This window comes from Hyperolius riggenbachi, chromosome 1 (assembly GCF_040937935.1).
Source record: "Hyperolius riggenbachi isolate aHypRig1 chromosome 1, aHypRig1.pri, whole genome shotgun sequence".
Lineage (NCBI taxonomy): Eukaryota > Metazoa > Chordata > Amphibia > Anura > Hyperoliidae > Hyperolius > Hyperolius riggenbachi.
In genome coordinates this window covers 427048524-427074876 of record NC_090646.1, presented here as the reverse complement: position 1 = coordinate 427074876, position 26353 = coordinate 427048524, and the positions used below count along the sequence as shown (strand labels likewise).

The window sequence follows — 26353 nt, the reverse complement described above, 5'->3', positions numbered from 1 at the left end:
TTTTTTACGAAATATACTTATTAATCTTTGATATACTTATTTTCTAGTTGAGAAATCTTGCCTTCAAGAAGATTCCTCAGAAATCATCTCAAAGCACTGGTGTGCCCCAGCAGGAGTCTGTGCCACAGAGTGCGCCTAAAGATAACCTGGAAGAAGACTGGCAGCAGTGGAGACAGAGAGATGAGCAGGTACACCTTAATAAAGCTCTAACATGTCTTCCATGTGCCTAAGGAGACCTCCAGTCCTGGGTTTAAGCCATAACAGATGACTTAGCTTATCAAGCCTTGTGCACCTACTTGTTTATAGACCAAATAAAATTGTAACATTTGTCACATACACACTGCTTTTTTATAGTGGTGTGAGAATTATTCCTTTTTGGAAAGTCGGACAAGTGAGCATGGGAGTGTCCATGTTGTTGTCAGTCACCCAGTTAGTGCAGGTGTGGAAAATGACTAACAAGACCTACTTTGCACAGCTGATTACTTATGCAGAAAGGAGAAATAATTGGGCTTCTGTATTGAACCACATTTCAGATTCCAGGCTAGTAAATAAAGCGTGTTTTATGTGTACAGCCTGTTTTGGAAATTAAGAGTCAAATTTTCTTTTAGGCTGCTTACACACCAAGACGTTACAGGCGCACGTTAGTGCACCTGTAACGCTCCCCCAACGCACAGCAATGTAACACAAGTGGGCTGTTCACACAGCCCACGTTGCGTTACATGTAACGCTGCATGTTCTGTGCAAAGTGCAGCTGGCTACGGCGTTGGAGCGGCTATAGCCGCGTTAGACTGTTTGCACATGCGCAGTGGGAGGCGGAGAGGAGGCGGGGAGAGCCAGCTACAGTAGCCGCGCACATGGCTACTTAATATTCACTGCACTGGCGGGAGCTGATTGGCCGGCGGGACCACGTGATGCGGAGTGTCTCGCTCCGCATCACGTGGTCCCGCTGGCCAATCAGCGCCACTCTGGGAGACATTATAGGACTCGAGCCGCCTAACGCAGCTCACTCTACCGTCGGCTCTTGCAGCACCATACGTTGTGTTAGGTGCACGTTATGCGACCTTAACGTGGCACCTAATGCAACGTCTTGGTGTGCAAGAAGCCTTAAACTTGAACATATATGAAGTTTTTTTTTTTTTTTTTTTTTTTTTTTTCTGTAAGTGCTGCATCTGCTGACTAAGGATGAGCCAGTGATTATGAAATCCAGTTTCACTTCCAGTTGGTGTTGGTGGGCATGGGCCGTGGCAGAGGGTGTTAACTCGCCCATGTCCCCACTGATGCAGCATATGCTGCACTTCATCTTCTGGACACTTTTGCCTTCACAATGAAACTGCTGGCTGTGAAAGTGTAAGGAAGGTGGAAAGCTGCGTGCAGTGCATCGTCGAGAGGCAGCGACATAGGTTAGTTTAACACACTCTGCTGTGGCCCTGCCCACCAACTCTCAGGCCACAGGCAAAACTAAAATTCGCAGTGCCAGGCTTATCCCTGTTGCTAACATAAATGGTCTACCTACACTGCACAACTTGAAAAATGCATAACTGGGCCTTGTTCACAAGAATCTTTAGGTTGGCAACTTGTTTTCAAATGACCTCAGTAACTGATGTTTCTTTTGAAAGCTCCGTTGTGGCTGTTGGTTACTGTTAATTCTGAAACCATGGGTAGGTGTGGGCTGTCCCAAGGTGCAGAATCTACTGTAAGTGGCTTCCTAGTCTTCACCACAAAAGACGATGGACTACTACCACTAGTCTCAGTCTCTGGGTTAATGTAACTGAAAATGAGGAGAACAGGGAAGTCCAAAATTAAGATAATTGGAGAATTGCTGATATCAGGCTGGCATGGTCAAGACAAGCTGCAGGTCAAGGTTGGCAGGCTGAGTTAGATGCAGATAATATGTCAGGGCAGGAGGCAGGATAAAGGTCACACAAGAGTAAAGGCAGGCAAAACATGCTGTGAACAAGCAGGGTTTGGCAACTGGGACAGCAGAAAAGCTGAAGTCAGGATAGCTGGGTCACAATTGGGAAAACAACACAAAGAAAGATGTGCACTTGCACAAATGCCAATGCTAATTGTTCTATATATGCAAATGGTAACACAACACAAAGTGCATGTGCATACACACCTGTACATGGGCATAAGACAACCTACAACCGTATGTGTGCTCACATGCTCTCATCTGTGAGTTTACAGAAATACCGATATACAGCCAATGCTCGCACAATTGTAAATGACTTATTCTTGCGCTCTTTGGGCAACGCCACCTCCCAAGAGGAATTGCAGGGAGAGAGTGATTGGCTATCCAAGCTATGCTCTCTGTCATTGTGGAGGGAGGATGAGTAGTCGCTAAGGTCTTACCCAGTTCACATGGTACCTTGTTCCTAGAAAAAATGTCAGAATGCATGCACAGAATTGCAGATTAATTTTAGTTGAGGTCCTGTGCAAAGCTAATTCGCTAGTAAGTAGCACCCAGCATAACCGGCTAAATGTGTATTCTCCCTGTCTGTGTATATTGGTGACATAATCAATAAGAGGGCAGCTTTATCAGTTTAAGTGAGTTCATGTATGCGTGTCTGTTTTAAGATACAGATAGTGACACATTTAGTTGAAGTATGCATTAAAGCAGTAGGATTAGCCATACTATGGCAGGGGAAAAAACACATAAGTAGATAAATACTTGCTCTACTTACATAACACATGTATTGTACTGTCCACATTTTGATTTCAGTGAATTTTATATAATAAATAAAGAGAATTCTGTTCCTGGTGGGAACCATGTCTTTTGCCCACAGTTTAGGCTAAATCCTGATGTCATTTCTGCCCTTTACTTTTTTTTTTTTTTTTTTTCATCCAATCGCTGAGTCACCTCAGCCTTGCTTGTAAACACAAGTGAGCAGGGGATCTGTTTCAGATAAGCAGCTAGGCAGGGAAATAAATGGAAGAGGAGGCATATATTCTAGATAAAAAGAACCCCCAGCATGCATCTGTTTGGCACTGACTACTAAAGGGCCAGTGCTCCTTAAGTATGTGATAACTCCAAATCATAACAGCAGAAAACGTTTTGGAAGTTTTGAATGCAGGATTAGCATCTTTATCACTTAATACACTCAGACCAGTTGCTGTTGAAATTTGATTTTTTTATGGTGACAATCCCGCTTTAAATAAATGTTTTAAATGTTGGTATCCTGATACATGATGTTTTTTGGAGGGCTAAAAATAAAATGTGCAAATGGGCCTTAAAGGGTTTAGAAATAGGACGCTGAAACTTTTGCAAAGTAGTTACTTGATTTATAAAAAATGTATGCTCTGGTGAATGGTACAACCTTTGGATTCAGCATTATATCATTGGTGCAACTTTGACTACTGAAGTTATTTCTTTAATTTCTAGTGTACAATGCCAGGATCAAAAATTACACAATTCATTTGAAATCTGCTGATGTTAGTTCCATGTTCAGACGTGTGCTTTTTGGGTATTGGTTACACAGGCTGAAAGAGGATTGCCAGAGAGAATAAAACATGCAGCTTCTTTTTAAGTAAACCTAAAAGAAGGGTAATTTAATATTGGTAAACATCTCTTCTTTGTTGTAGCTTACATCTGATATGTTTGAAGCAGATCTTGAAAAAGCCTTGATGCTGAGTAAGCTGGACTATGAGGAAGTTAAAAAGGTATAGTCTTCTCAGTTGGTATTATTGTGAACCAACGAATGTTTCAATTCTTATGTCTGAGTGAAAAGATAAGACTTAGTACCTACATAAAAAGCTGATCTTAACTTGACAAAATCAGTGTTTACAGCTCTATAAAAAGTAATTTTAAGGTGTGTGTACATAGGCAGTTGTATATAATTTGGGTTTGAATCATTCTCTATTTGGATTTGAATAGTGACCTTTTTATGCAATTGAATAGATTTTCATTTGAGTTTGAATAGTTTGGTCACAGCCACTCAGTGACTTCAGTATTCGGTAAAGGAATTTAAATTCCTTGATAACAGGACATGCTATTGTTTTGAAAAATGGAATACAGATTGTTTTGAAAAATGGAATACAGAGCAAATCTTCTCCAACAGAAATGCAATCATAGTTGCCACATAATACCCAAGTTCTTTTAAAGTGTTTCAGAAATGCACCTCAGGCATTAATACAAATATATCGATTTACACAAGCTCATAAAACACAAGGAACACAATTAAAGTGTGCTTATACGCAGTAGAAGACTGCTACTACATAGACTATCAGGCCTAGATGAAAGAGGAACCTAAGGGAATAGTGGATGAATAATTGTACTCAGTTATTTGGCTGTCTTGCTGTGTTTTTTGTTAGTTTTTTTGGCTATATGGGTAAATGAGCCAAAATGCAAGCAGCTATTGGAGTGAGATCACCTGATCTACATACTCCTTATCGTTGTACTGTCTAAACAAAGCAAAGTATATGGAGTTTTATTATCAACTACAGGATGCAGATGATATACAGCTGAACAGGTCGGCTAACAAACTGTACATAGAGGTGGGATATATTGTATGTACATTGTATGTACACACATTGGAAGGGAGAGCCCTGGGGCTGAATTAGAAGGCTGAAGATTACGTTTACTGTTTTGTCCATATTGAGCTTAAGACAGTAAGAAGACATGAAAGAGCAGATTGTGATTAAACACTCAGGGATTTTATAAGTTAAACAAAGGAAAGAAAATTGGTTATTATATACACATAAAAAGTCATACTGGAGATACTAATGGTGCTAGTCCACTGGCCAAGACCAAAGGTATAAATAAAGAAAAGATGTCCAATGCCTTGTGGTACTTAAACATGAGAGGTGATGATAGTGTTAGAAAGGGCAACACTAAAAGTCTTTCCACTGGGAAAGGAAGAAAGCCATGGGAAAGCACAGCCCTGAATTCCTAGGAAGGATGCGAGGTGTACTCACTTTTGTTAATCCTATATCTTTCGTGAAGATCTGTACTGCTTTCCCAGTCTCAAATCATATGTAAACAGAGGCCTGGCACTTGATGATAGAGGTGATGTTAGGGCTTGTAACATCATAACCATAGAGTATAATGACTGATTGTTAGTCCCTACAGCTACCAGAGAACAGCTTCATAATGTAGCCAACTGTTTACAAGCAGCATGTCTCTGGGAGCTATCACAAGGGGTAATCCCAGGTTGGGATTGCCTTAGACTTTTTCTAAATCCACCTTAACTGGTCTGATGCCGTGCCTCCCATCTTTCAATCTCTTCTTCACCCATACTTGTCTATGAAGGTCCTTACCTTCATGGCTATATGACATGACTCCACTGTCTAGGTCCTAACAGAAAACTCACAATCTGCAGAGCTACCGTACTTTGCTGTGAATCACACTTTCCTGTCCATGCATCCTAAAATTCACCAATTCAACCAGGCATTGTCGCACAATAAACATGTTAACTGTAACACCAATGGCTGTGTGAGGGCTTAAAGTGAACCTGCGGGCTACAAATCGACTCACCAGCACTGAAAAGGCTTGGTGTTTCTTTAACAGTTTCACAGCATCAGAACTTTGTTTCTCTTATACAAGCCTCATTTTTAGCTGCACAAAAGAAAACTGCCCGGGCTTTTTTCCCCTGATGCTGTGCAAAGCATGATGGGATTTTTTTACATTTTGAATTTGACATTTGGAGCCTAGCGTGTGCAGATGGAAGGGGTAATCGGGACACGGGACAGTTGGAACTGTGTCTCCTGCTCCTTGTCACCTCCTTTCAACCAAAAAGATGGCTGCCCCCATGACAAAGAAGAACATTTGCCTGTTCTTTTAAAACGGGGTGGGTAAGAGATAATATTACCTATCTATTCTAATTAACATAACTAATGTAACTTAATGACAGTATGTTTAGGCTGAAGTTCCCCTTTAATAGAAGGCCTCTAAATATCAGACATGTCAGTCATGGTAGAAGTAACCATCATTTAAATTAGGCATTTCATTTGCTCAGCATTGTAATTGACATATATTTTGATACACTTTTCTTTTTTTGTTTTCTTTTGCAAGGAAAATGACAGTGGAGAAAATGTGTCACCTCAGTCAAAAAGAACAGGTAAAAAGGACAAACGTAAGAATCAACAAGGAAAGGACAAGCCTCTTACAGTATCTTTAAAAGACTTTCAGTCAGAAGGTAATCGCTTGAAAATACTGATATAAATGTATGCACTTGTATACTACTGTGTACATTCATGTAGGATTCTTATACACTAATAATGAATGATCCTGTTATATACACTAATAGGAAGCCTGTTCATTTGGCAATGGTTTGCAGTCCTAATATCCTGTTAGTCTGTTTTTGAAGTGCAGCCTTATGGTGTGTACTCTAAATAGTGTAAAGAACTGATTACTTGCCTGCAAAAGCAGAATAGTCAGTGATAGCTGCTCTTTTCTTATTCTGCACATAGTAAAGTTGGCTTAGATACAGCATGTTAGAATAATTTTAACTGACATTAGAATGTTTATTAACCTCCCTGGCGGTGCATTTCTGTCTGGAATTATGAGTCAAAAGCGGTACATATTTTTTCCAATAATTTTAGGCCTCAAATTTTTAAGCCATAACTCTCCAAAATATGTCAGAATAAAAGCCTGGTAGACATTCTGCATATAAATAAGACTAGAACACAAATTTGTTGATTTCATTAAATTCATGAGTAAACTTTAAAAATTGTGAAACTGTACAAATAAGGCAGGCAGGGAGTAGTCAAAATCCCGGCAGAGGTCGGTTATTGGCTATATTGTCATCCTGTGCTTTCAAATGAGCTTATCTGCCATCTCTGCCATTGCAGTCAGGTGGCACAGGGGAGAGATCGAATTATAACTTGTGATTAGAGACAAATGAGGAGAGATTTAGAAAAAAGAAGAAGAAAAAAAGTGTGTGTATATACACAGTGGCTTGCAAAAGTATTTGCCCCCCTTGAAATTTTGTCACATTACTGCCACAAACATGCATCAATTTTATTGGAATTTCACGTGAAAGAACAATACAAAGTGGTGTACACGTGAGAAGTGGAATGAAAATCATACATGATTCCAAACATTTTTTACAAATAAATAACTGCAAAGTGGGGTGTGCGTACTTATTCGGCCCCCTGAGTCAATACTTTGTAGAACCACCTTTTGCTGCAATGACAGCTGCCAGTCTTTTAGGGTATGTCTCTACCAGCTTTGCACATCTAGAGACTGAAATCCTTGCCCATTCTTCTTTGCAAAACAGCTCCAGCTCAGTCAGATTAGATGGACAGCGTTTGTGAACAGCAGTTTTCAGATCTTGCCACAGATTCTCGATTGGATTTAGATCTGGACTTTGAGTGGGCCATTCTAACACATAGATATGTTTTGTTTTAAACCATTCCATTGTTGCCCTGGCTTTATGTTTAGGGTCATTGTCCTGCTGGAAGGTGAACCTCCGCCCCAGTCTCAAGTCTTTTGCAGTCTCCAAGAGGTTTTCTTCCAAGTTTGCCCTGTATTTGGCTCCATCCATCTTCCCATCAACTCTGACCAGCTTCCCTGTCCCTGCTGAAGAGATGCACCCCCCAAGCATGATGCTGCCACCACCATATTTGACAGTGGGGATGGTGTGTTCAGAGTGATGTGCAGTGTTAGTTTTCTGCCACACATAGCGTTTTGCATTTTGGCCAAAAAGTTCCATTTTGGTCTCATCTGACTAGAGCACCTTCTTCCACATGGTTGCTGTGTCCCCCACATGGCTTGTGGCAAACTGCAAACGGGACTTCTTAGGGCCCGTTTCCACTCTCGCGGAAACGGCCGCGAATCCGCAGAGTTTCCCCGCAGGCAAATCGTGCGGGGAAACTCTGCCATAGGGGATAACGGCGCCGCCGGCCGAATCGCTTGCAGTAGCGATTCGGCCGGAAACCCCCACAGAATTCGCGGCGGAGGCTGCGATTCCCATAGCCGTGCATGGCACGGCTGATGGGAATCGCCTGCGATCCCGCCCACCCGCTCAGTGCCGGCGTGCGTCTACGCTTTCTGTTAACAATGCCTTTCTTCTTGCCACTCTTCCATAAAGGCCAACTTTGTACAGTGCCTGACTAATAGTTGTGCTATGGACAGAGTCTCCCACCTGAGCTGTAGATCTCTGCAGCTCGACCAGAGTCACCATGGGCCTCTTGACTGCATTTCTGATCAGCGCTCTCCTTGTTCAGCCTGTGAGTTTAGGTGGATGGCCTTGTCTTGGTAGGTTTACAGTTGTGCCATACTCCTTCCATTTCTGAATGATCACTTGAACAGTGCTCCTTGGGATGTTCAAGGCTTTGGAAATCTTTTTGTAGCCTAAGCCTGCTTTAAATTTCTCAATATCTTGATCCCTGACCTGTCTTGTGTGTTCTTTGGACTTCACGGTGTTGTTGCTCCCAATATTCTCTTAGACAACCTCTGAGGCCCTCACAGAGCAGCTGTATTTGTACTGACATTAGATTACACACAGGTGCACTCTATTTAGTCATTAGCACTCATCAGGCAATGTCTATGGGCAACTGACTGCACTCAGATCAAAGGGGGCCGAATAATTATGCATACACCACTTTGCAGTTATTTATTTGTAAAAAAAATTTGGAATCATGTATGATTTTCGTTCCCCTTCTCATGTGTACACCACTTTGTATTGGTCTTTCATGTGGAATTTCAATAAAATTGATTCATGTTTGTGGCAGTAATCTGACAAAATGTGGAAAACTTCAAGGGGGCCGAATACTTTTGCAACCCACTGTATATGTGTATGTACACACACACACACACACACACACACACACACACACACACACACACACACACACACACACACACACACACACACACACACACACACACACACACACACACACACACACACACACACACACACACACACACACACACACACACACACACACACACACACACACACACACACACACACACACACACACACACACACACTGAAGCAGATGTGAGAGATGGTGGTAGGTTGGCACTGCAGTACGGATGCAATTTAGCTGTGGAACATGCACTTGTGGGGCATCAAGCTCCTCCTCTTATAAGCCCTTAACCCTTCTGGCGGTTTATAAAAAATCCGCCAGGGGGCAGCAAAGTCTTTTTCATTTTTTTTTAATTTTTTTTTTCATGTAGCGAGACAAAGTCTCGCTACATGATAGCCGCTGCTCAGCGGCATCCCCCCAGCCCCTCCGATCGCCTCCGGCGATCGGAGATCAGGAGATCCCGTTCAAAGAACGGGATCTCCTGGAGGGCTTCCCCCGTCGCCATGGCGACGGGCGGCATGACGTCATCGACGTCGTGACGTCATTGGGAGACCCGATCTACCCCTCAGCGCTGCCTGGCACTGATTGGCCAGGCAGCGCACGGGGTCTGGGGGGGGCCTCATGGCGCAGCGAGCGCCGCGTAATCGGTGCAGAGCGGCGGCGATCAGAGGGCAGACGCAGCTAGCAAAGTGCTAGCTGCGTGCTGCAAAAAAAAAAAAAATCAAAATCGGCCCAGCAGGGCCTGAGAAATCCCCCTGCGCGGCATAGCCCGTGCTCAGCACGGGCTTACCGCCAGGGAGGTTAAAGAGAACCAGAGATGAAGTAAAGTAAAGCTTTTATACATACCTGGGGCTTCCTCCAGCCCCATACGCACGGATCGCTCCCACGCCGCCCTCTTCCGCTGCCTGCATCTGCCGGTACAGGGTCCCGTAGTTTCGGCCAGTCGGCGTCAGCACGCGGCCAGTTGTCTGCATCACAGGGGCTCCTTCCATACCCGTACGTGTGCGGCTCCGTACTGCGCAGCTGCATGCGTAAGGGTATGGAGGGAGCCCCTGTGCATGCGGACAATTGGCCGCGTCCTCCGGAAGTGACGGGACCCGGTACCGCCGATAGAGGAAGCGGAGGATGGCGGCGTGGGAGCGATCCGGGCTTATGGGGCTGGAGGAAGCCCCAGGTAATGTATGCAATCTTTTTTCATTTTCCCTCTCTGGCCGTCTCTGGTTCCCTTTAATCAGCGTGCTCAAGCTGGCAGCAGTAGTAAATTGATCGATGATTGAGAGAGAACAAAATAGAGAGAAGGCTGGCACTGCTGCAGTGGCTTAGTTTACTGTAGCTAAAGTGAGTTCATAACTTTGTACAAAATTGCATAAAAAATTGGTACACATACCATGGCGTACACATGGCGGCCGTTTCGCGCACAACTGCGCTTCTATGGAGGCTCCGTAGAAGCGCAGTTGTGCGCAAAACAGCCGTCAGGCACTCTGTACGCGGCACCCACCACCACCCACAGTGCCTCCTCACTCACTCTGGTATGTGTACCAATTTTTTATGCAATTTTGTACAAAGTTATGAACTTTTGATACTCACTTTTGCTACAGTAAACTAAGCCACTGCAGCAGTCAATTTGCGTGCGTGCGTGCGTGCGTGTTACTTGTGGGTTGCTTTCTCCTTACAGGTCTCTAGGTGGCGCTGTTTAGATAAAAAAAAAATATACAAACAGTATAAAATTAGTACACTTTAAAAGTTTGTCCTGCCCCGTGACATCACGCCGCACCACCACTCTGATTGGCCGCTGGGTCCCAGAAGAAGAACGGGGCTATGCGGATTCCGGCGGCCAGAGCATATTGCAGGTAACCGGGGGGAAAGGCAGGAGTACTGCAGCTCCGATCGCGCGCGGGACTCCAAAACAGCACTTAAAGCAAGGAATCAGCTACCCCGACCTGAGCTCGGGCTTACCACTCACGGTAACTTTTTTTCCCAGCCCGAGCTCAGGTCAAGCTTACCGCCAGGGAGGTTAAAATATTTGAAGTACTATCGATGTAGCAAAAATAAAGCTTATTGTCTTCATACTAATGGGTAATAATTAGTTACATAGAAACTCTAGTACTGAAGAAGAAAGAATAACACAATTGGCTTGATTTACTAAGCTGCACAGCTACAGGGAGTGTTATAATCCCCTGTGCATGCTATGCAGCCATAGCATGCGCAGTGAAATTACGCTGGGCTCAGATAGTTTTAACGCTTGGTTACATTTAACGAGCGTTCCACCGAACTTGCCCGGAGCCCAGGGGGTCTGGTAGTTTCAATGTACGCTATTCCTGCACTTTGATTGGCCCAATAGCCTGACTGTCAAGTGACAGGCAGTCTACAGGGCCAATCAAAGTGCAGGAATATGGTACTTTGAAGCTACTTGACCCGCTGGGTTCTGGGCGAGTTCAGTGGAACGCTCATTACGTGTAACGAATCGATCTTCAAAAACACCACTTTTAGTAATAATCCCAGTCATAGGATTGTTTCACACCTAATTGTGTGCATATCTCCTCCACTGCATGCCATATGTATTAGGTATGGTCAATGAGATGCAAATAGATGCACAATTAGTTACATTTTGTATGCACATGTATAATGGGTATCATTTGGATTAAAAATGGTAGAACTGTGACCAGATCAACAATACAGCACTATAAGTGGGCAGCACTCTCACCTTATAGTGCTGAATCCCAGACAGGAATATCTGCACAGAGTTTATATGTTCTCGTGTCTGCGTGGGCTTCCTCCGTGCGCGTTTCCCTCCCACCAGTTACTGGTACTGAGCTGTCACAATCATGTCATGAGGCTTCTGTGTAAGTGGAGTGAAGCGTGTAGTGGAGAGCCGGCTAATCACAATGGCAGCTTCTGAGTCTGCAACCACCCATACCAGACCACGTTTTCCCCTACTCTAGTGTACATGCGCAATTATTTGTGTGTACAGCTCACATGCACCACAATACATGCGTAGGTACCATTTTTATTGTAGTATTGTAGCCTGTTTAGGTCTCACTCAGATTGCCCCAGGTCTGTGTTATGTTTTGTCATTTTGGGGAAAAATTTCCCCACATTTTTGTTGACTTTTTAGATTTTAGTGTGGTTAGGGGCTTGGAGACTGCTTTTGCCTTCTAACTGCATAGTGTGTGCTCATTATTAGGTTTACAATACAGTAACTTGCTTTGCAGTTGCACAAAAAAGTTCTTTTTTTTTTTTTTCTTTTTTTCTCCAATTGTGCCTTTCATGAAGTATTAAAAGAGCCCTGTTCTCAGTAATGCAAGAACTCTGCATTATAAATGTTGTTCCCTTTAATGATAGATAGCAGGCCACTGCTTACAAGTCCTTAGCAGTCATGTATCTATTATGACAGCGGGTGATAGCACAAGTTTTGCAAGCTGCAGTCTGTCCCCATTGTCTTGTTTGTCCTCTTAGGGCTCTTTCACATTAGGGCAGATTTTCTGCGTTTCAACGCAAAGGATAACGTTTGCGTTACCCAAGGTGAAATAAAAGTCCATAGACTTTCATTTTAGCTTTCACATATAACGCAGCCTTTTTGTGCTTTGCGTTACACTGCACCCAGGCGCAGTTTTTTGGCCAACGCTAGCTTTATGCGTTACAATGTTAGTCAATGTAAAACGCACACTATGCGCGTTTTTAATCCGTTAACGCAGGCAATCAGTCCCAGAATGCAACAGAGGAACAATGTAGAAAGTTGAAAACTAAAAGAAAAAAAAAATTACATGCGTTTTCCTATGTCCTGTAACGCATTGAAAACGGATTAAAAACGCACACTCACTGCAGTGCAACGCATATCAAAACGCATTAAAACGCATACAACAAAACGTATGCTTTGAGCGTTCTCCAACGCAAGCTCTGATGTGAAAGAGCCCTTAGGTATGCTGTTCTGGATATGTGAGAAAGTTGTTACACTTTCTGGAATTGTTACACTTTCGGGAGAGCCAAATAAATGTGGGCCTTTTACACTAGTTTTGATATGTATTTGGTTTCTTGTCCAAGTGGAGGTTACTATGCAAGTATAATTTTTTTTTTTCCATTTTTTTTCCATTTCAGAGCAACATGCAAAGAAAACAGAGGTAAGTCTGACAACAGAACAAACATTGTGCAGATAGACCATAACCAGCGATTCTGTACTCTCTCTGATTTTCTCATTCATTGCTTTATTATATGTCTCAATATCACTGTAAAATACAATTACGGACTATTCCCTTCTTCATGTAATTAAATCAAACCTTTATTTAACACATACGGTAACTATAGCACTGAATTAAAATACTTTTTCATTTCCATGTTGCAGGTAGAAAGTGCAGGATATACCAGGGCTGTAGAGTCGGAGCAATTTTGGTTACCTGGAGTCAGTGTCAAACTGAGACGCTGGAGTCGGATGATTTTTGTACCGTCTCCACAGCCCTGCAGGATACAATGATGGGTACACAAAGTTAAAAAGGACTTATGGCCATTTCTTGTATGAAATATTTTTTTCAAAGTTTTTCATCAGAGCATATAATGTTTATAAGAGTCAACTAAGCTTCATAAATCTCCAAAACTGTGTGGCCCATTTTGATCAGTGTTATACAGCGATTGCAAGGTAGATTGGGCCATGGATACAGGTCATGTCGCCACCAGGTGTACCACCTTGTTTCAGAGTAAATGAATGAGGCTTTATGTCACAGGACAATCACAGGAGGGGTTCAGCACATTCACATCATCTTCTTCAGTTGCAATGTGCCCAGTGGGCACCAATTTGTCAATGTACTGTAATTATATATTATTTTTAAAATATATACTCTACAGATTATGAAATGTTAATTTATAAAGAATTAAGGAGAAAATGCTACTATTTATTTTATGTCTTTCTAAAGATACTTCTAGAAGAAGGAAGTTGCTGGCAAACCAGGAAAGGGATTTTTGTGACTTAGGTGTTCAAATGCGGGAGGAAGTGTTTATGGAAAACATGAGCTGCATGAGACACATGAATCAGATTTACAATTTTTCATAGGGTGCATTACACCAGGGTCAGGTTAGCTTAATATATGTTCCGGTAATCGTCCTGAATGTGGGGTTATTAATGTGTTTTGCTTACCTACCCAATAATCACACACACACACACACACACACACACACACACACACACACACACACACACACACACACACACACACACACACACACACACACACACACACACACACACACACACACACACACGTACACACACACACGTACACACACACACACGTACACACACACGTACACACACATATACGTACACACACTGTACACACACTGTACACACACACACACACACACACACACACACACACACACACACACACACACACACACACACACACACACACACACACACACATATAATGTGTGTGTGTGTGTGTATATACATCAGGCAAGGAGTGCAAGCTCAAAAAGGTCCAATAGTGGCAGAGGCGCATTGCCACTATTGGACCTTTTTGAGCTTGCACTCCTTGCCTGATGAAGCGGGTTATACCTGCGAAACGCGCTGCGGAGTGCCAAAATAAATTATTTGCGATTTGAACAATCTCGATTGTCCATCATTTCAGGAGGTAAGTCCACCTGTACTCCTCTTTTTTAGTTGTTTTTAGATCATTTTAACCTGCCTGGCGCCTCTGTCCAAATTTGCACAGTATATAGTCCACCTTGGGTGGAGGAGACTGTCCCCTACTTTCTATCTACAGAGAGCGACTTCTTAAACTTGAGTGGGGTCAGGTTCTAATGCTCCCCACCTGCATTTCAAGTGGCTGCCTATGTGGTAACCCGTGTTTGTGAGTATATCCACATCTGTGAATTTTTTCGCCAACAATTGTTAGACTTACTGCACTATATTGGGCTTTTGGTTTTTCTTTTTGTTTCAAGTGCATCACTTCTTGAAGGTCACTGTAGCATTACAAAATGTTCACAAATATTATACATTTGATTAGAGCAGCAGTAGTCATGTGACCGCTTCTGAGTCTCATAGAAGAAAAATACAGGTTCACTCAGTCCACTCTGCTTCATGGGAGAGGAGGTGTAGCTGAGCTACCTCACCAATCGGGACACTGTGATGGCACATGGCCAGCCTGTTACTGAACTGCTGTCCTGTCAGTCTATAGAAAGTATTACTTTTGTTGGGTAATGAGAGCCACCATCATTTGTGTCCTATAAGAAGTGCTGTTGCTGAAATCATTTTTTTTTCTTTATGGACAAAAGCCTTGATTCATAAAGTGCTGTGCGATTTAAAAAAAAAAAATCTGGTCGTTAAAATACCACATTCGGTATTTTAGACTTTTGTGTGCTAATTCATAAAAAAATTCACAGGTGGGGTTGAAATTCAGTTATTTACCGAATCCCATTGACAAAAACCTGTGCGGTAACACAGCAGAGCAGTGTGGGGTAAGGTGTTTTGTTACATTCTGCTCCGTGCAGTGAGGACATTACAATAGCAAGAGGCAGCCAGACATCCCTTAGATGTACGTTTTTTGTACTGTCTCTGCTCCCTCTGAATCTTAGCCTTTCTTAACATTTTATTTATTTGTCACAGTTTAGATGAACTTCCAGGAAACTTTAAAGGATATTTAAGCGAGTATTAAAAAAAAAATCAGTTTTACTTACCTGGGGCTTCTACCTGTGGACGGGAATGTGAAGAAGGCTACGTGTGGCCAGTCCGTAGGCAAAAACAAAACTAGCTGGCGGCGGGGGACCTGAGGATCCGTGAGTGGCTGCAGGGGCACGGGATGGCTGCGGGGGCTGGTAGAGGCCCCAGGTAAGTAAAACTGATTTTTTTTAAATACTCCCTTAAGTATCCCTTTAAACATGCCCTGCTTAGGTGATTTCCCCACTAGTTCCTCTGTATCTTCAAACAGGAACCTAATGGGTTAAACGGCCGAAGGGCTTCAGGGGAAACCTGTTTTATTCTGTGCTCTCTGCCTGGGGGGTAAAAATGTTTGTCCGTCCCAAGAAGCCTATCCTAAGGTCCTATCAACCTCAACCTCCAACCTGAATTATCGCAAATTCTTTCTGTTTTAGGAAAGCAAACTTTTGTTTTTCTTAACATCTTAGTAAGGGGGCTTTTAGGACCATTGTAGTCCCTTACACACTCCAATGAGTTCTGGGTCACCATGAGCTTGCTGGTTAGTCTGTGCCTCTCGGATTTACAAGCCCTACTCCATAGAGCCAAATTAATCCATGCCATGCACTGATGAGGATCAAACAATCCGAAACAGTCTGTATGCATGTTGGATTATTATGGCTCTGTACATATTAACAAGCTGACACATCATTGCATTCCAGCGGTTCTGGAGGTGTGTTTAGCTTCTAAGGGTACAATGGTTAATTTGCATATATTCAGCAGTGGTGCCTGGGAGACATCTCGAGCTCACTCCAACCTGAATTATCGCAAATCCGTTCTGTTTTAGGAAAGCAAACTTTTTTGTTTTTCTTATCAACCTCATCAGTGGGACTTGCAGGAGACAGGGGCTGTTTCCATTAGCTCCCTGCTCCTGTCAGTCATAGCTGTCTCTGCTCCTGCTTCAGAGTCTCAGCTCCCAGCACAGTCTCAAACAGACTCACACTGTTTACGCCACACCAGAGGTGCCAGTAATTTTCCTGGGCTTTACTATGTTCTAGTTTTTATGAATTGACATTTACTAACGTGTTGAGGTATTTACCTCACTGCTCAGTAATTTCAGCTTTTCATGCGGTAACAGCCTTTAAGAATTGACATTTTCCTAAATGCTCAGTAAAGCCAGCTGTTTTCTGCATTGCCGAAAGCAGTAATGCTTTAAGAATTGAGGCCAAAGTGATCTCAAAAGCCAATTAGAACAGGATGTAGGTTTAATGAAACCTCTATCCATACACTGCTTATATTGTAGTATTTGAATATATTTGTTTTTTTTTTGGTCTTTCTTTTTTCTTCCATTTTTGGTCCAGGATTCAAAGTCCCCTCCAGTGCTACCACACGACACTGGCTTTTTCAACAAATTAGAAAACGATGTTACCAAAATACTCCTTAAAGAAAAAAGAAAAGAACAGAACACATTCCCGGATGTGATGGAAAGTTCTTCATCTCCAAGCTGCAATGTGGTACGTTAAACATAACTGTCCACAGGGCATATGTGACTTCAACACTGTCCAGAAAAACATGTTGTTTTCCCTACAATTAGTCTTTATATAAACAAACACTACAGGATGGGCCATTTATATGGATATAAAACACTGTGGGAGGCGCCCTTACGTATCAAAATATGTAGCACAACGTAAAAACATATCAAGGGTAAGCGTAAAAACGTCTTACCTGGTACGAAGACTCAAACACATAAGGTAATAGGATCCGAATTTATTTATTGCACTAGAGACAACGCGTTTCGCGACCACAAGTCGCTTCCTCAGGTCAAATAACGTGCTTAAGAGAAACAAGGACAGGATAGCGCTCACACAACACATATATGTTCTGCCTATGTTTGGTTTTATGTATGGTTTACACATGCTTTTATCTATGTAAATTTTATAGAACTTCTCATGATTAACTGGGTATCAGGCGATTTAGGTGGGTACGGCAATATAATCCCACATATAAATTCAATGTTGTCATTTAATTATGTAGAAGCCACTTCTCAGATTACACTGAGACAGGTTGGATTACACCTAGGATGCATCTAGGATTTTTGTATAGGAGAGGTATATTGAATTTATTGGCCGTAATTGGATAGATATATATGTATATATTATATATATTTTTACTTGTATAACGGGCGCACATGCCCCGAATAGTGTAATAGGTTAGGAATATAGTGTTTTTATGTTTTTATACTGTTTTTGAATCTATATGAAGCTAGATGTTCTAGTCTGAGCGCTATCCTGTTCTTGTTTCTCCTAAGCACGTTATTTGACCTGAGGAAGCGACTTGTGGTCGCGAAACGCGTTGTCTCTAGTGCAATAAATAAATTCGAATCCTATTACCTTATGTGTTTGAGTCTTCGTACCAGGTAAGACGTTTTTACGCTTACCCTTGATAAATTTTTACGTTGTGCTACATATTTTTGATACGTAAGGGCGCCTCCCACAGTGTTTTATACCGAATAATACCTCACAACGTGGGTTTTTTATCATTATAGTCTTATAGTGGTAATTTTTTCTCCGGGAACGGCGACCGACAAGGCCGAGTGGAGACGGTACTTCTCCACATGCTCTTATGGTGGTTGCCGTAAAAGCAACCCAGAATTGTGAGTATATTTTGACTACAATAGACCAACTTACGCAACGATAATACTCGATATCGGGCTCCCGGTGTCCTTGTGCTTTTCTGTTTCTACTAGTTCTACATTTATATGGATACACCTTAATAAAATGGAAATGGTTGGTGATATTAACTTCCTGTTTGTGGCACATTAGAAAATGTGAGGGGGGGAACTTTTTAAGATGGGTGGTGACCATGGCGGCCATTTTGAAGTCAGCCATTTTTAATCCAACTTTTGTTTTTTCAATAGGAAGAGGGTCATGTCACACATCAAACTTATTGAGAATTTCACAAGAAAAACAATGGTGTGCTTTTTAACGTAACTTTATTCTTTTATGAGTTATTTACAAGTTTCTCTTTGTTTACAGCCATTGATATGTCGCCGAGATTAACACGTGAGGAGCGGATAGAAATTGTGTTGATGTCTGGTGAACGCGGTAACCGTGTCATTGCAGCCGATTTCAATGCAAGACACCCTACGAGACCACCCATCTCCCATGCTACAGTTAGCAAACTGCTTGCTAAGTTTCGTGAAACTGGTTCAGTGTTGGATTTGCCAAAATGTGGACGCATGAAATATTTTACTAATGAAGAAACATCAGTGGCTGTCCTAGCTTCATTCAGCAAGATCCCACAGCGTAGCACTCGCCGCATGTCACTGGAGAGTGGCATTAGTCGAAAATCCCTTCGGCAGATATTAGCTACTCACAAATGGCACCCTTACAAACTCCAGCTACTGCAGCATCTCAATGAGGATGACCCAGATCGGCGCACTGAATTTGCAGAATGGGCAAAACAAAAATTGGAGCAGGACCCTCAGTTTACGCAGAAGATTTTGTTCAGTGATGAGGCAAACTTTTATGTGAATGGTGAAGTTAACAAACAAAACCACCACTATTGGTCTGACACTAATCCACATTGGATAGATCCCTCCAAGACTGTTGGAACAAAAAAAATGATGGTATGGTGTGGTATATGGGGTACAAAGATAGTGGGGCCATTCTTTATCAATGTCACTGGATATGCGAAATAGCTACATGATGATGTGTTTTCCTCTTTATGCACTGAAGATGGCACATTCCCTGAGTTTTTCCAGCAAGATGGTGCACCAACACATTATGAGTGTCAGGTCCGAGCATTCCTAGATGAACAGTTTCCTGGAAAGGGGATTGGTCGTCGTGGGCCAGTTGAATGGCCCCCATGGTCTCCCAATCTGACCCCCTTAGACTTTTATCTTTGGAGTCATCTGAAGGCAATTGTCTATGCTGTGAAGATGCGAGATGTGCAGCACCTGAAACTACGGATACTGGAAGCCTATGCTAGCATTTCTCCTGCAGTGTTGCTATCAGTGTGTGAAGAGTGGGTTGCATTGACAATCCAACACAATGGGCAGCACATTAAACACATTTTATAAGTGGTCAGAAACTTGTAAATAACTCATGAAAGAATAAACCAACCACACCATTGATTTTCTTTTGAAATTCCCAACAAGTTTGATGTCACATGACCCTCTTCCTGTTGAAAAAACAAAAGTTGGATTCAAAATGGCCGCCATGGTCACCACCCATCTTGAAAAGTTTCCCCCCTCACATATGCAGATATACTAATATACTCAGAGCTGGCCTTTGGGGGCAAGTGGGGCAATCGCCCCAGGCCCCGCGCACCACCACTCAGAGCCGGCCTAATTTAATATTCACTGTCTGCTACGCGGGCGGCCACCGCCGCCGATCGCTCACTGACCCGATGCGCTTCCTGTATGTGTGGAGCGCATCGGCATCCTTTCCCTCCTTTGCTGCTGGGTGCGCTCTGCGGTGATGTCACGAATGACGTCATATGCATGAGCAGAGAGAGCGCTCCCCGCGGCAGCCCGACCTGAAGAGCCGACCAGGACTGAGCAAGCAGCGAGCCACTGTCTGCAGCAGCCGCCGGACCCGGACGTATTGCAGAGGCCAGGGCACTGAGGGCAGGCAGAGCAGATACCGGTCCGACTCCGGTACTAGGTAGGAGGATTATTTGTGGGGCCGCTAATTAGTAAATTTGGGCGGGGGGCTGGGGGAGCATAATTATTGTATACTAGCTATATACTGGGCACTATGCTAGCTATATACTGGGCACTATACTAGCTATAGACTGGGCACTATACTCTATATACTGGGCACTATACTCTATATACTGGGCACTATACGCTATATACTGGGCACTATACTAGCTATATACTGGGCACTTTACTAGCTCTATACTGGGCACTATACTAGCTATATACTGGGCACTATACTAGCTCAATACTAGGCACTATACTAGCTCTATACTGGGCACTATACTAGCTATATACTGGGCACTATACTAGCTATACTGGAGCACTATACTGGGGTAACTAAACTCCCTATACTGGGGCAACTATGCTAGCTATGCCGCCGCACTCCAGCCACCCTCCCTCTCCCCCCCCCCTTCCCCCCGTAACCCGCTGCGCACGACACTGTCCACTAGGTCGCGCGCACCGACCCAAATTCCCCGCCCCTCGGTGTCCCTGGGCCGGAAAAGGTTGGGGACCCCTGTTTTAAGCAATTTGCCTGATGACTCCTTTTAAATCTGTGATACTTCACAGATATAAGTATCACGAGAAGCAAAAATCATTGCAAGACAAAAGTTACTACAACAATGTGAATTTTGTGAAACATGAACCTTAGAATTTCCAGGTTGTTAGATGTTTAACAACATAGTTACTTTAAATGGAACCTAAACTGAGAAAAATTATTTAAAATAAACACATGATGAAGCTGAAAATGAATATTACATACTTACCTCACCGTCAGTTCCTCTCAGAAGCTCCCCATTTTCTTCTTACAGTGAGCCCTTCCAGTTCTGACAATATTTTATCAGAACAGAAATATACCAGTTGCTGTCAGTTATATATCGGATGCTGTCAGTTACAACTGAATGTGCAAGGTAATGTCCATTTTTACCTATGGCTTAAGTGGGTGATATTACAGTTTAACACTGTGCTGACTAGGAAACGGTTATGCTGCATAAGGGCTGGTTCAGATGGACGCTTGCGGAGCCTTTACCGCAAGCATTCGGAACGTCGCGGTACACCGAGCTTTTGTGCACTTTTACCCGAACGCGGCGTTCGGGTCCCGATTTTCGCGAGCGTTCGGGCTGCCCCTGGAAGCGACATGTTGCTTCCAGGGAGCGGCCAACCGCGACGGCTAATGCTCCCCTAGGGGAAGAAAAAAACGCGACCGCATCACGACGCGACCGAAGGCTACTGAAAGCCTGACCGCGCAGCCGCCGCAACGCCCCTAGACGCGACGCCACGCAGACGTCCGTCTGAACCAGCCCTTATACTGCTAATACTGCATTAAAGGCGGACAAGCCCATGAACGTGGCGATACGGTATATGGCCTACACTTATGGCTCTAGGCCCCGCATGTGACACTCACCCCAGGCCCCGCATACTCTAAGGCCGCCTCTGAATATACTAATGTGCCACAAACAGAGGAAGTTAAAATCACCAACCATTCCCATTTTATTAAGGTGTATCCATATAAATTGCCCACCCTGTATTTCACTCAGCTGTTCATCTCCTCTTTACTAGATGTTACAGCACTCCTGATACATTTAATGCAGATCATGTTACAGCTATGCTGGTGTACTGTACAAATGAATGTTCAATGTAATGTTCTGTATTTTAAACCAGGAGACCATTCTGAAGGATGGACAAACTGAGCAACTAAAGTTGGAACTAGAAAAGAAAGATAAAGAGATAAAACATCTAAAAAAAGCTATTTCGGACTGGGAGGTATATATTCCATTTTTATCTCTTATTATAAGTGTTATGCAGAAATATCTGGTGTATATGTATTTTCATTGTATCCTTTCTATTCAAAAAGGCAAAATACAAAGAAGTGAAAGCCAGGAATGCACAAGTTCTAAAAATGCTGCAAGAAGGTGAAAGTAAGTATTCATTACAGGCTGGTTTAGTTCAGTGCTTGCATGAACATTGTAAAATATAAGCAATTTTATTAAAGTACCTATAACTTTGTCACTGCTGGATCAAGCTCATTTTTTCGCTCAGAAAAAAAAGCTGCTTCGCTTTCTTATACTGGGGGCAACTACCTATACTGGGAGGTTGAGGGAGTGGTGTCTGGCTACCTTATACTTGGGGCAACTACCTATGCTAAGCAGTGGGGGAGCGGTCTCTGGCTACCTTATACTGGAGGCTCCTACCTATACTGGGGGGGGGGACTGTGTCTAGCTAACATATACTGGGGGATGGGACTGTGCCTTGCTACACTATAGTGGGGACACCTACCTATTCTGGGGGGGGGGGGGGGGGTATGGCTAACTGATACTGGAGGCTCCTCTGGCTACCTATCCTGGGGGTTGGGGAGAATTGTGCCCGGCTACCTATATACCTATACTGTACAACGAGTTGTATTTTACTACATTCAGCTACCTAATACTGGGGTCTCCTCTGGCTACCTACATTATACAGGGTGTCACATGTCTGCTCATACTGGGGAGCTACATCTTACTAATACTAGGGGATACCACTGGCTACCTATACTAGGGGCACCGCTGTCTACTCCATAGCAACGGTGTCCTGAAGTCTCTACGACGGGGGGCGTTGTGATTTTTACACCATCGCCCTGAGTGGAAGGTAAAACAAACAAAAGAGATTGCAGCAGGTTGGCACTACAGTATAAACCTACATCGTTGAGCTGTGCACTGATGACTGGTTTGTAAACGTGTCCTCTCAAACAGAAGCTGGCAGCGTGCTCTAGCATAAAGTCTTGCAAACAGACATCTTGTGAAAGGAAGAAAGCTGGCACTGCTGTTAAAGGGGAACTTCAGCCTAAACAAACTTACTGTCATTAAGTTACATTAGTTGTGTTAATTAAAATAGATAGGTAATATAATCTCTTATCCACTCTGTTTTAAAAGAACAGGCAAATGTTTGTGATTTCATGGGCGCAGCCATCTTTTTTATGGGGGCAGCCATATTTTTGGTTGAAAGGAGGCGATGGGGAGCATGAGACACAGTTCCAACTGTCCTGTGTCCTGATCACCCCTCCCAGCTGCGTGCACCAGGCTTCAAATCTCAAATTAAAATTTTTTTTAAAAAAATTGCACGAAAACAGCAGAAGGAGAACAACATCAGAAATCCCATCATGCTTTGCTCAGCATCAGGGGAAAATGCCCGGGCAGTTTTCTTCTGTGCAGCTAAAAATGAGGCTTGGGTAAGAAAAACAAAGTTCTGATGCTGTGAAACTGTTGAAGGAACACCAAGCCTTTTCAGTGTTGCTGAGTAGATTTTTAGTCTGGAGGTTCACTTTAAGAACTAACTCTTTATTGGATGTAGTTGTGCATCAAACGTGCAATAAACATCACCAAGTGAAGGCAAATGACATACCATATAGATGATCAGAGGCACATGGTGTAGTGGTAGGTGCTAGGTGCAAAGAAGCCTGACGGACGTTTCACGCAGGGCTGTGCTTCTACGGAGACTGTGCCAGCAAGGGCTCTGGCTACCGGGTTATATACTCTAAAATCCCGCCTGCGGGATGACGTCACTGGCAGCGCCGCCCCTAATTCCTCAAAGTAGCGTGCGCACATCTATGACGTCAAAAGCGTCATGACGTAGGACACGCGTACATTAGTCTGCGTGACGCGTTAAACTGGCCGCAAACCTATTGGTGCGGCCATAGCATAATTTTGAAATCCATACACGGAACGCGTTATGGACGCAAAAGAGAGTCCTACTTCCTCTAGCGTCCAAAAGGCACACAGCAGCCTTACACATTGGGCCCCAGGTTGAAAAAAAAAATGAAAAAGATGGAAAAAGTGTAGCAGGAAAAGGGGGTGAAAAAAATTGGGGTGAAAAAAAGACCAAGCGGAGCTTGGAAAAGTGAAAGACCTAGCACCAATAGGTTTGCACCATTATTACGCGTCACGCAGACTAATGTACGCGTGTCCTACGTTATGACACTTTTTTGACGTCATAGACGTGCGCACGCTACTTTGAGGAATTGGGGGCGGCGCTGCAAGCGACGTCATCCCACAGGCAGGATTTTAGAGTATATAACCCGGCAGCCATAGCCCTTGCTGGCACAGCCTCCGTAGAAGCACAGCCCTGAGCGAAACGTCCGTCAGGCTTCTTTGCACCCAGCACCCACCACTACACCATGTGCCTCTGATCATCTATATGGTATGTCATTTGCCTTCACTTGATGTTTATTGCACGTTTGATGCACAATAGTTAGTGCTTAACACCAGGGACAGCTTTCTTCCTTCTAGGAGTGCTAGGAGGCCTAGTAACTGCCGTGAGTGTGAGCCAGCTTCAAAAAATACACAAAACACTGCTAGAACTAATAATTCCAGCAACTATGTGAATGTAACAGATCAAGCTGCCGGCTTCGTGTCTCGCTCTACTCCCCCTTGCCCTCCCTCGTATAGAGCCCTGGGGGGGGGGGGGACATGCGTGTACCCCCAGAGTCGTTCGTCGCGGCAGGGAATTCTGCTTGTTTTATTGCGACGAAACGACTCTGGGGGGACACAAGTCCCCTCCCCCCGCCAGGGCTGCCAGTGTTCTATACGAGAGAGGGCAAGGGGGGAGGAGAGCGAGACACAAAGCCGACGGCTTGATCTATTACATTGCCGCCGGCTTATTTGTCATTTAATTATCTCACTTTTTTAATATACATATTGTTACCTTAACGAGGAATGCAATTAGCGCCACCGGCGGTGTTTACATTCACAGTTTTGTTACGTGAAGTAATTATGATTGGAATTAGCAACAACAGCGCCACCTGCCTGGCTAACGGATAAGTACCTAATTGGATATTGTTCATAGGAGCTTAAAAGATGAGAGTGCATTGCTAGTATATGTGAATACAATGGAGTAGGTGTAAAACAATTTCAGTAATGGCCTATATCCACTACACGTGAATTCTGGATGTGGATTTCTGCATCCAAAATGCAACACATATGTGAATGGTGCAATATCCATCCAATGTGAATTTTTCCAGCGATGCGGTGCAGAATAAATGTATGCTGCATTTTTTTTGTATTCTGCGGCAATCTGGATGCGAATTACGACTAATGTAAGTTAGTGGGGCCACATACATTTGCGTTACAAACATGGAAATTTGTTTCTGAACGCGAATTTAACCAGCATGCACAGCATCATTTCCTTTTGCCTGTCTTCCTGTTTCCTGCTTGCTGCTAGGCAGTTTTCAAAACGCAACACATTTTCATGTGAAAAACAAGCATAAAAACTGTTAAGGTGCCCAGTGGCGTACCTAGTGTATTTGGCACCCGGTGCTGATTATCCACAGTCACCCCCCCCCCCCCCCCCCGTAATTGGGGCTACGTTGCGCGAAAAATGTGTGGGTGTGGTCACGGGTGGAGACAAGTTTAGCACTGGTGGGACATTAGATTAGGACAGTGGTGGCGAAAAGTCACTTATCTATCGCAAAGTGCCAACAGCAATTTAAACTAACTACAAACATTTTAACTCATACATGAACATTATGGAAAATCCAAGTTGAAAATAAACTGTGAAGATAAACAATTTCATCCACTCCTTTTTTAGAACCCCCCCCCCCCTCAGTTTTATTTTTTGTTTTAAAAAGCTAAAAAAAAAAGTAGGTTTAATGTTATTGTCTCATATGATGACGATGATGATTCATCTTTTCCCATAGTCTCGCAGTTAGCAATCATGAGGCCCCCAACAAGACAAATTCAGCAATCTTGAGGCCCCCAGTGTGTGTAGTGACATGCCCCCCAGTGCAGGTAGTGACCGGAACGCCCAGTTTAGATAGTGACAGAGACCCCCCAGGTTAGATAGTGACAGGGACCCCCCAGGTTAGATAGTGACAGGGAGCCCCCAGGTTAGATAGTGACAGGGACCCCCCAGGTTAGATAGTGACAGGGACCCCCCCCAGGTTAGATAGTGACAGCGATCCCCCCAGGTTAGATAGTGACAGGGACCCCCCCAGGTTAGATAGTGACAGGGACCCCCAGGTTAGATAGTGACAGGGACCCCCCAGGTTAGATAGTGACAGGGACCCCCCAGGTTAGATAGTGACAGGGACCCCCAGGTTAGATAGTGACAGGGACCCCCCAGGTTAGATAGTGACAGCGACCCCCAGGTTAGATAGCGACAGGTGCCCTTCACTCACCAGCAGCCCAGCTTCAGACCTCTGTATCAGCCGGCGACCAGTTAGGGCGGGCGCACCGACCTCGGTGAACACCACGCTGTATATGCGGAAATGATGTCACTTCCGCATATCAGTGCGGTGT

At 43.7% G+C, this 26353-nt stretch overlaps 1 protein-coding gene across 3 annotated transcripts in view; it reads left to right on the top strand.

Moving 5' to 3' along the window:
• GKAP1 (G kinase anchoring protein 1) overlaps positions 1-26353 on the top strand; it is a 70023-nt gene that overhangs the window by 18884 nt on the left and 24786 nt on the right. For 2 of the 3 annotated variants that reach the window (XM_068236939.1, XM_068236946.1), the window contains exons 3-9: positions 48-188; positions 3583-3660; positions 6011-6134; positions 12853-12875; positions 16744-16896; positions 21747-21848; positions 21940-22003. In XM_068236939.1, the coding sequence (XP_068093040.1) occupies positions 48-188; positions 3583-3660; positions 6011-6134; positions 12853-12875; positions 16744-16896; positions 21747-21848; positions 21940-22003 (685 nt within the window). The remainder of the gene's footprint in view (positions 1-47; positions 189-3582; positions 3661-6010; positions 6135-12852; positions 12876-16743; positions 16897-21746; positions 21849-21939; positions 22004-26353) is intronic. The other variant, XM_068236953.1, reaches the window with a different exon arrangement.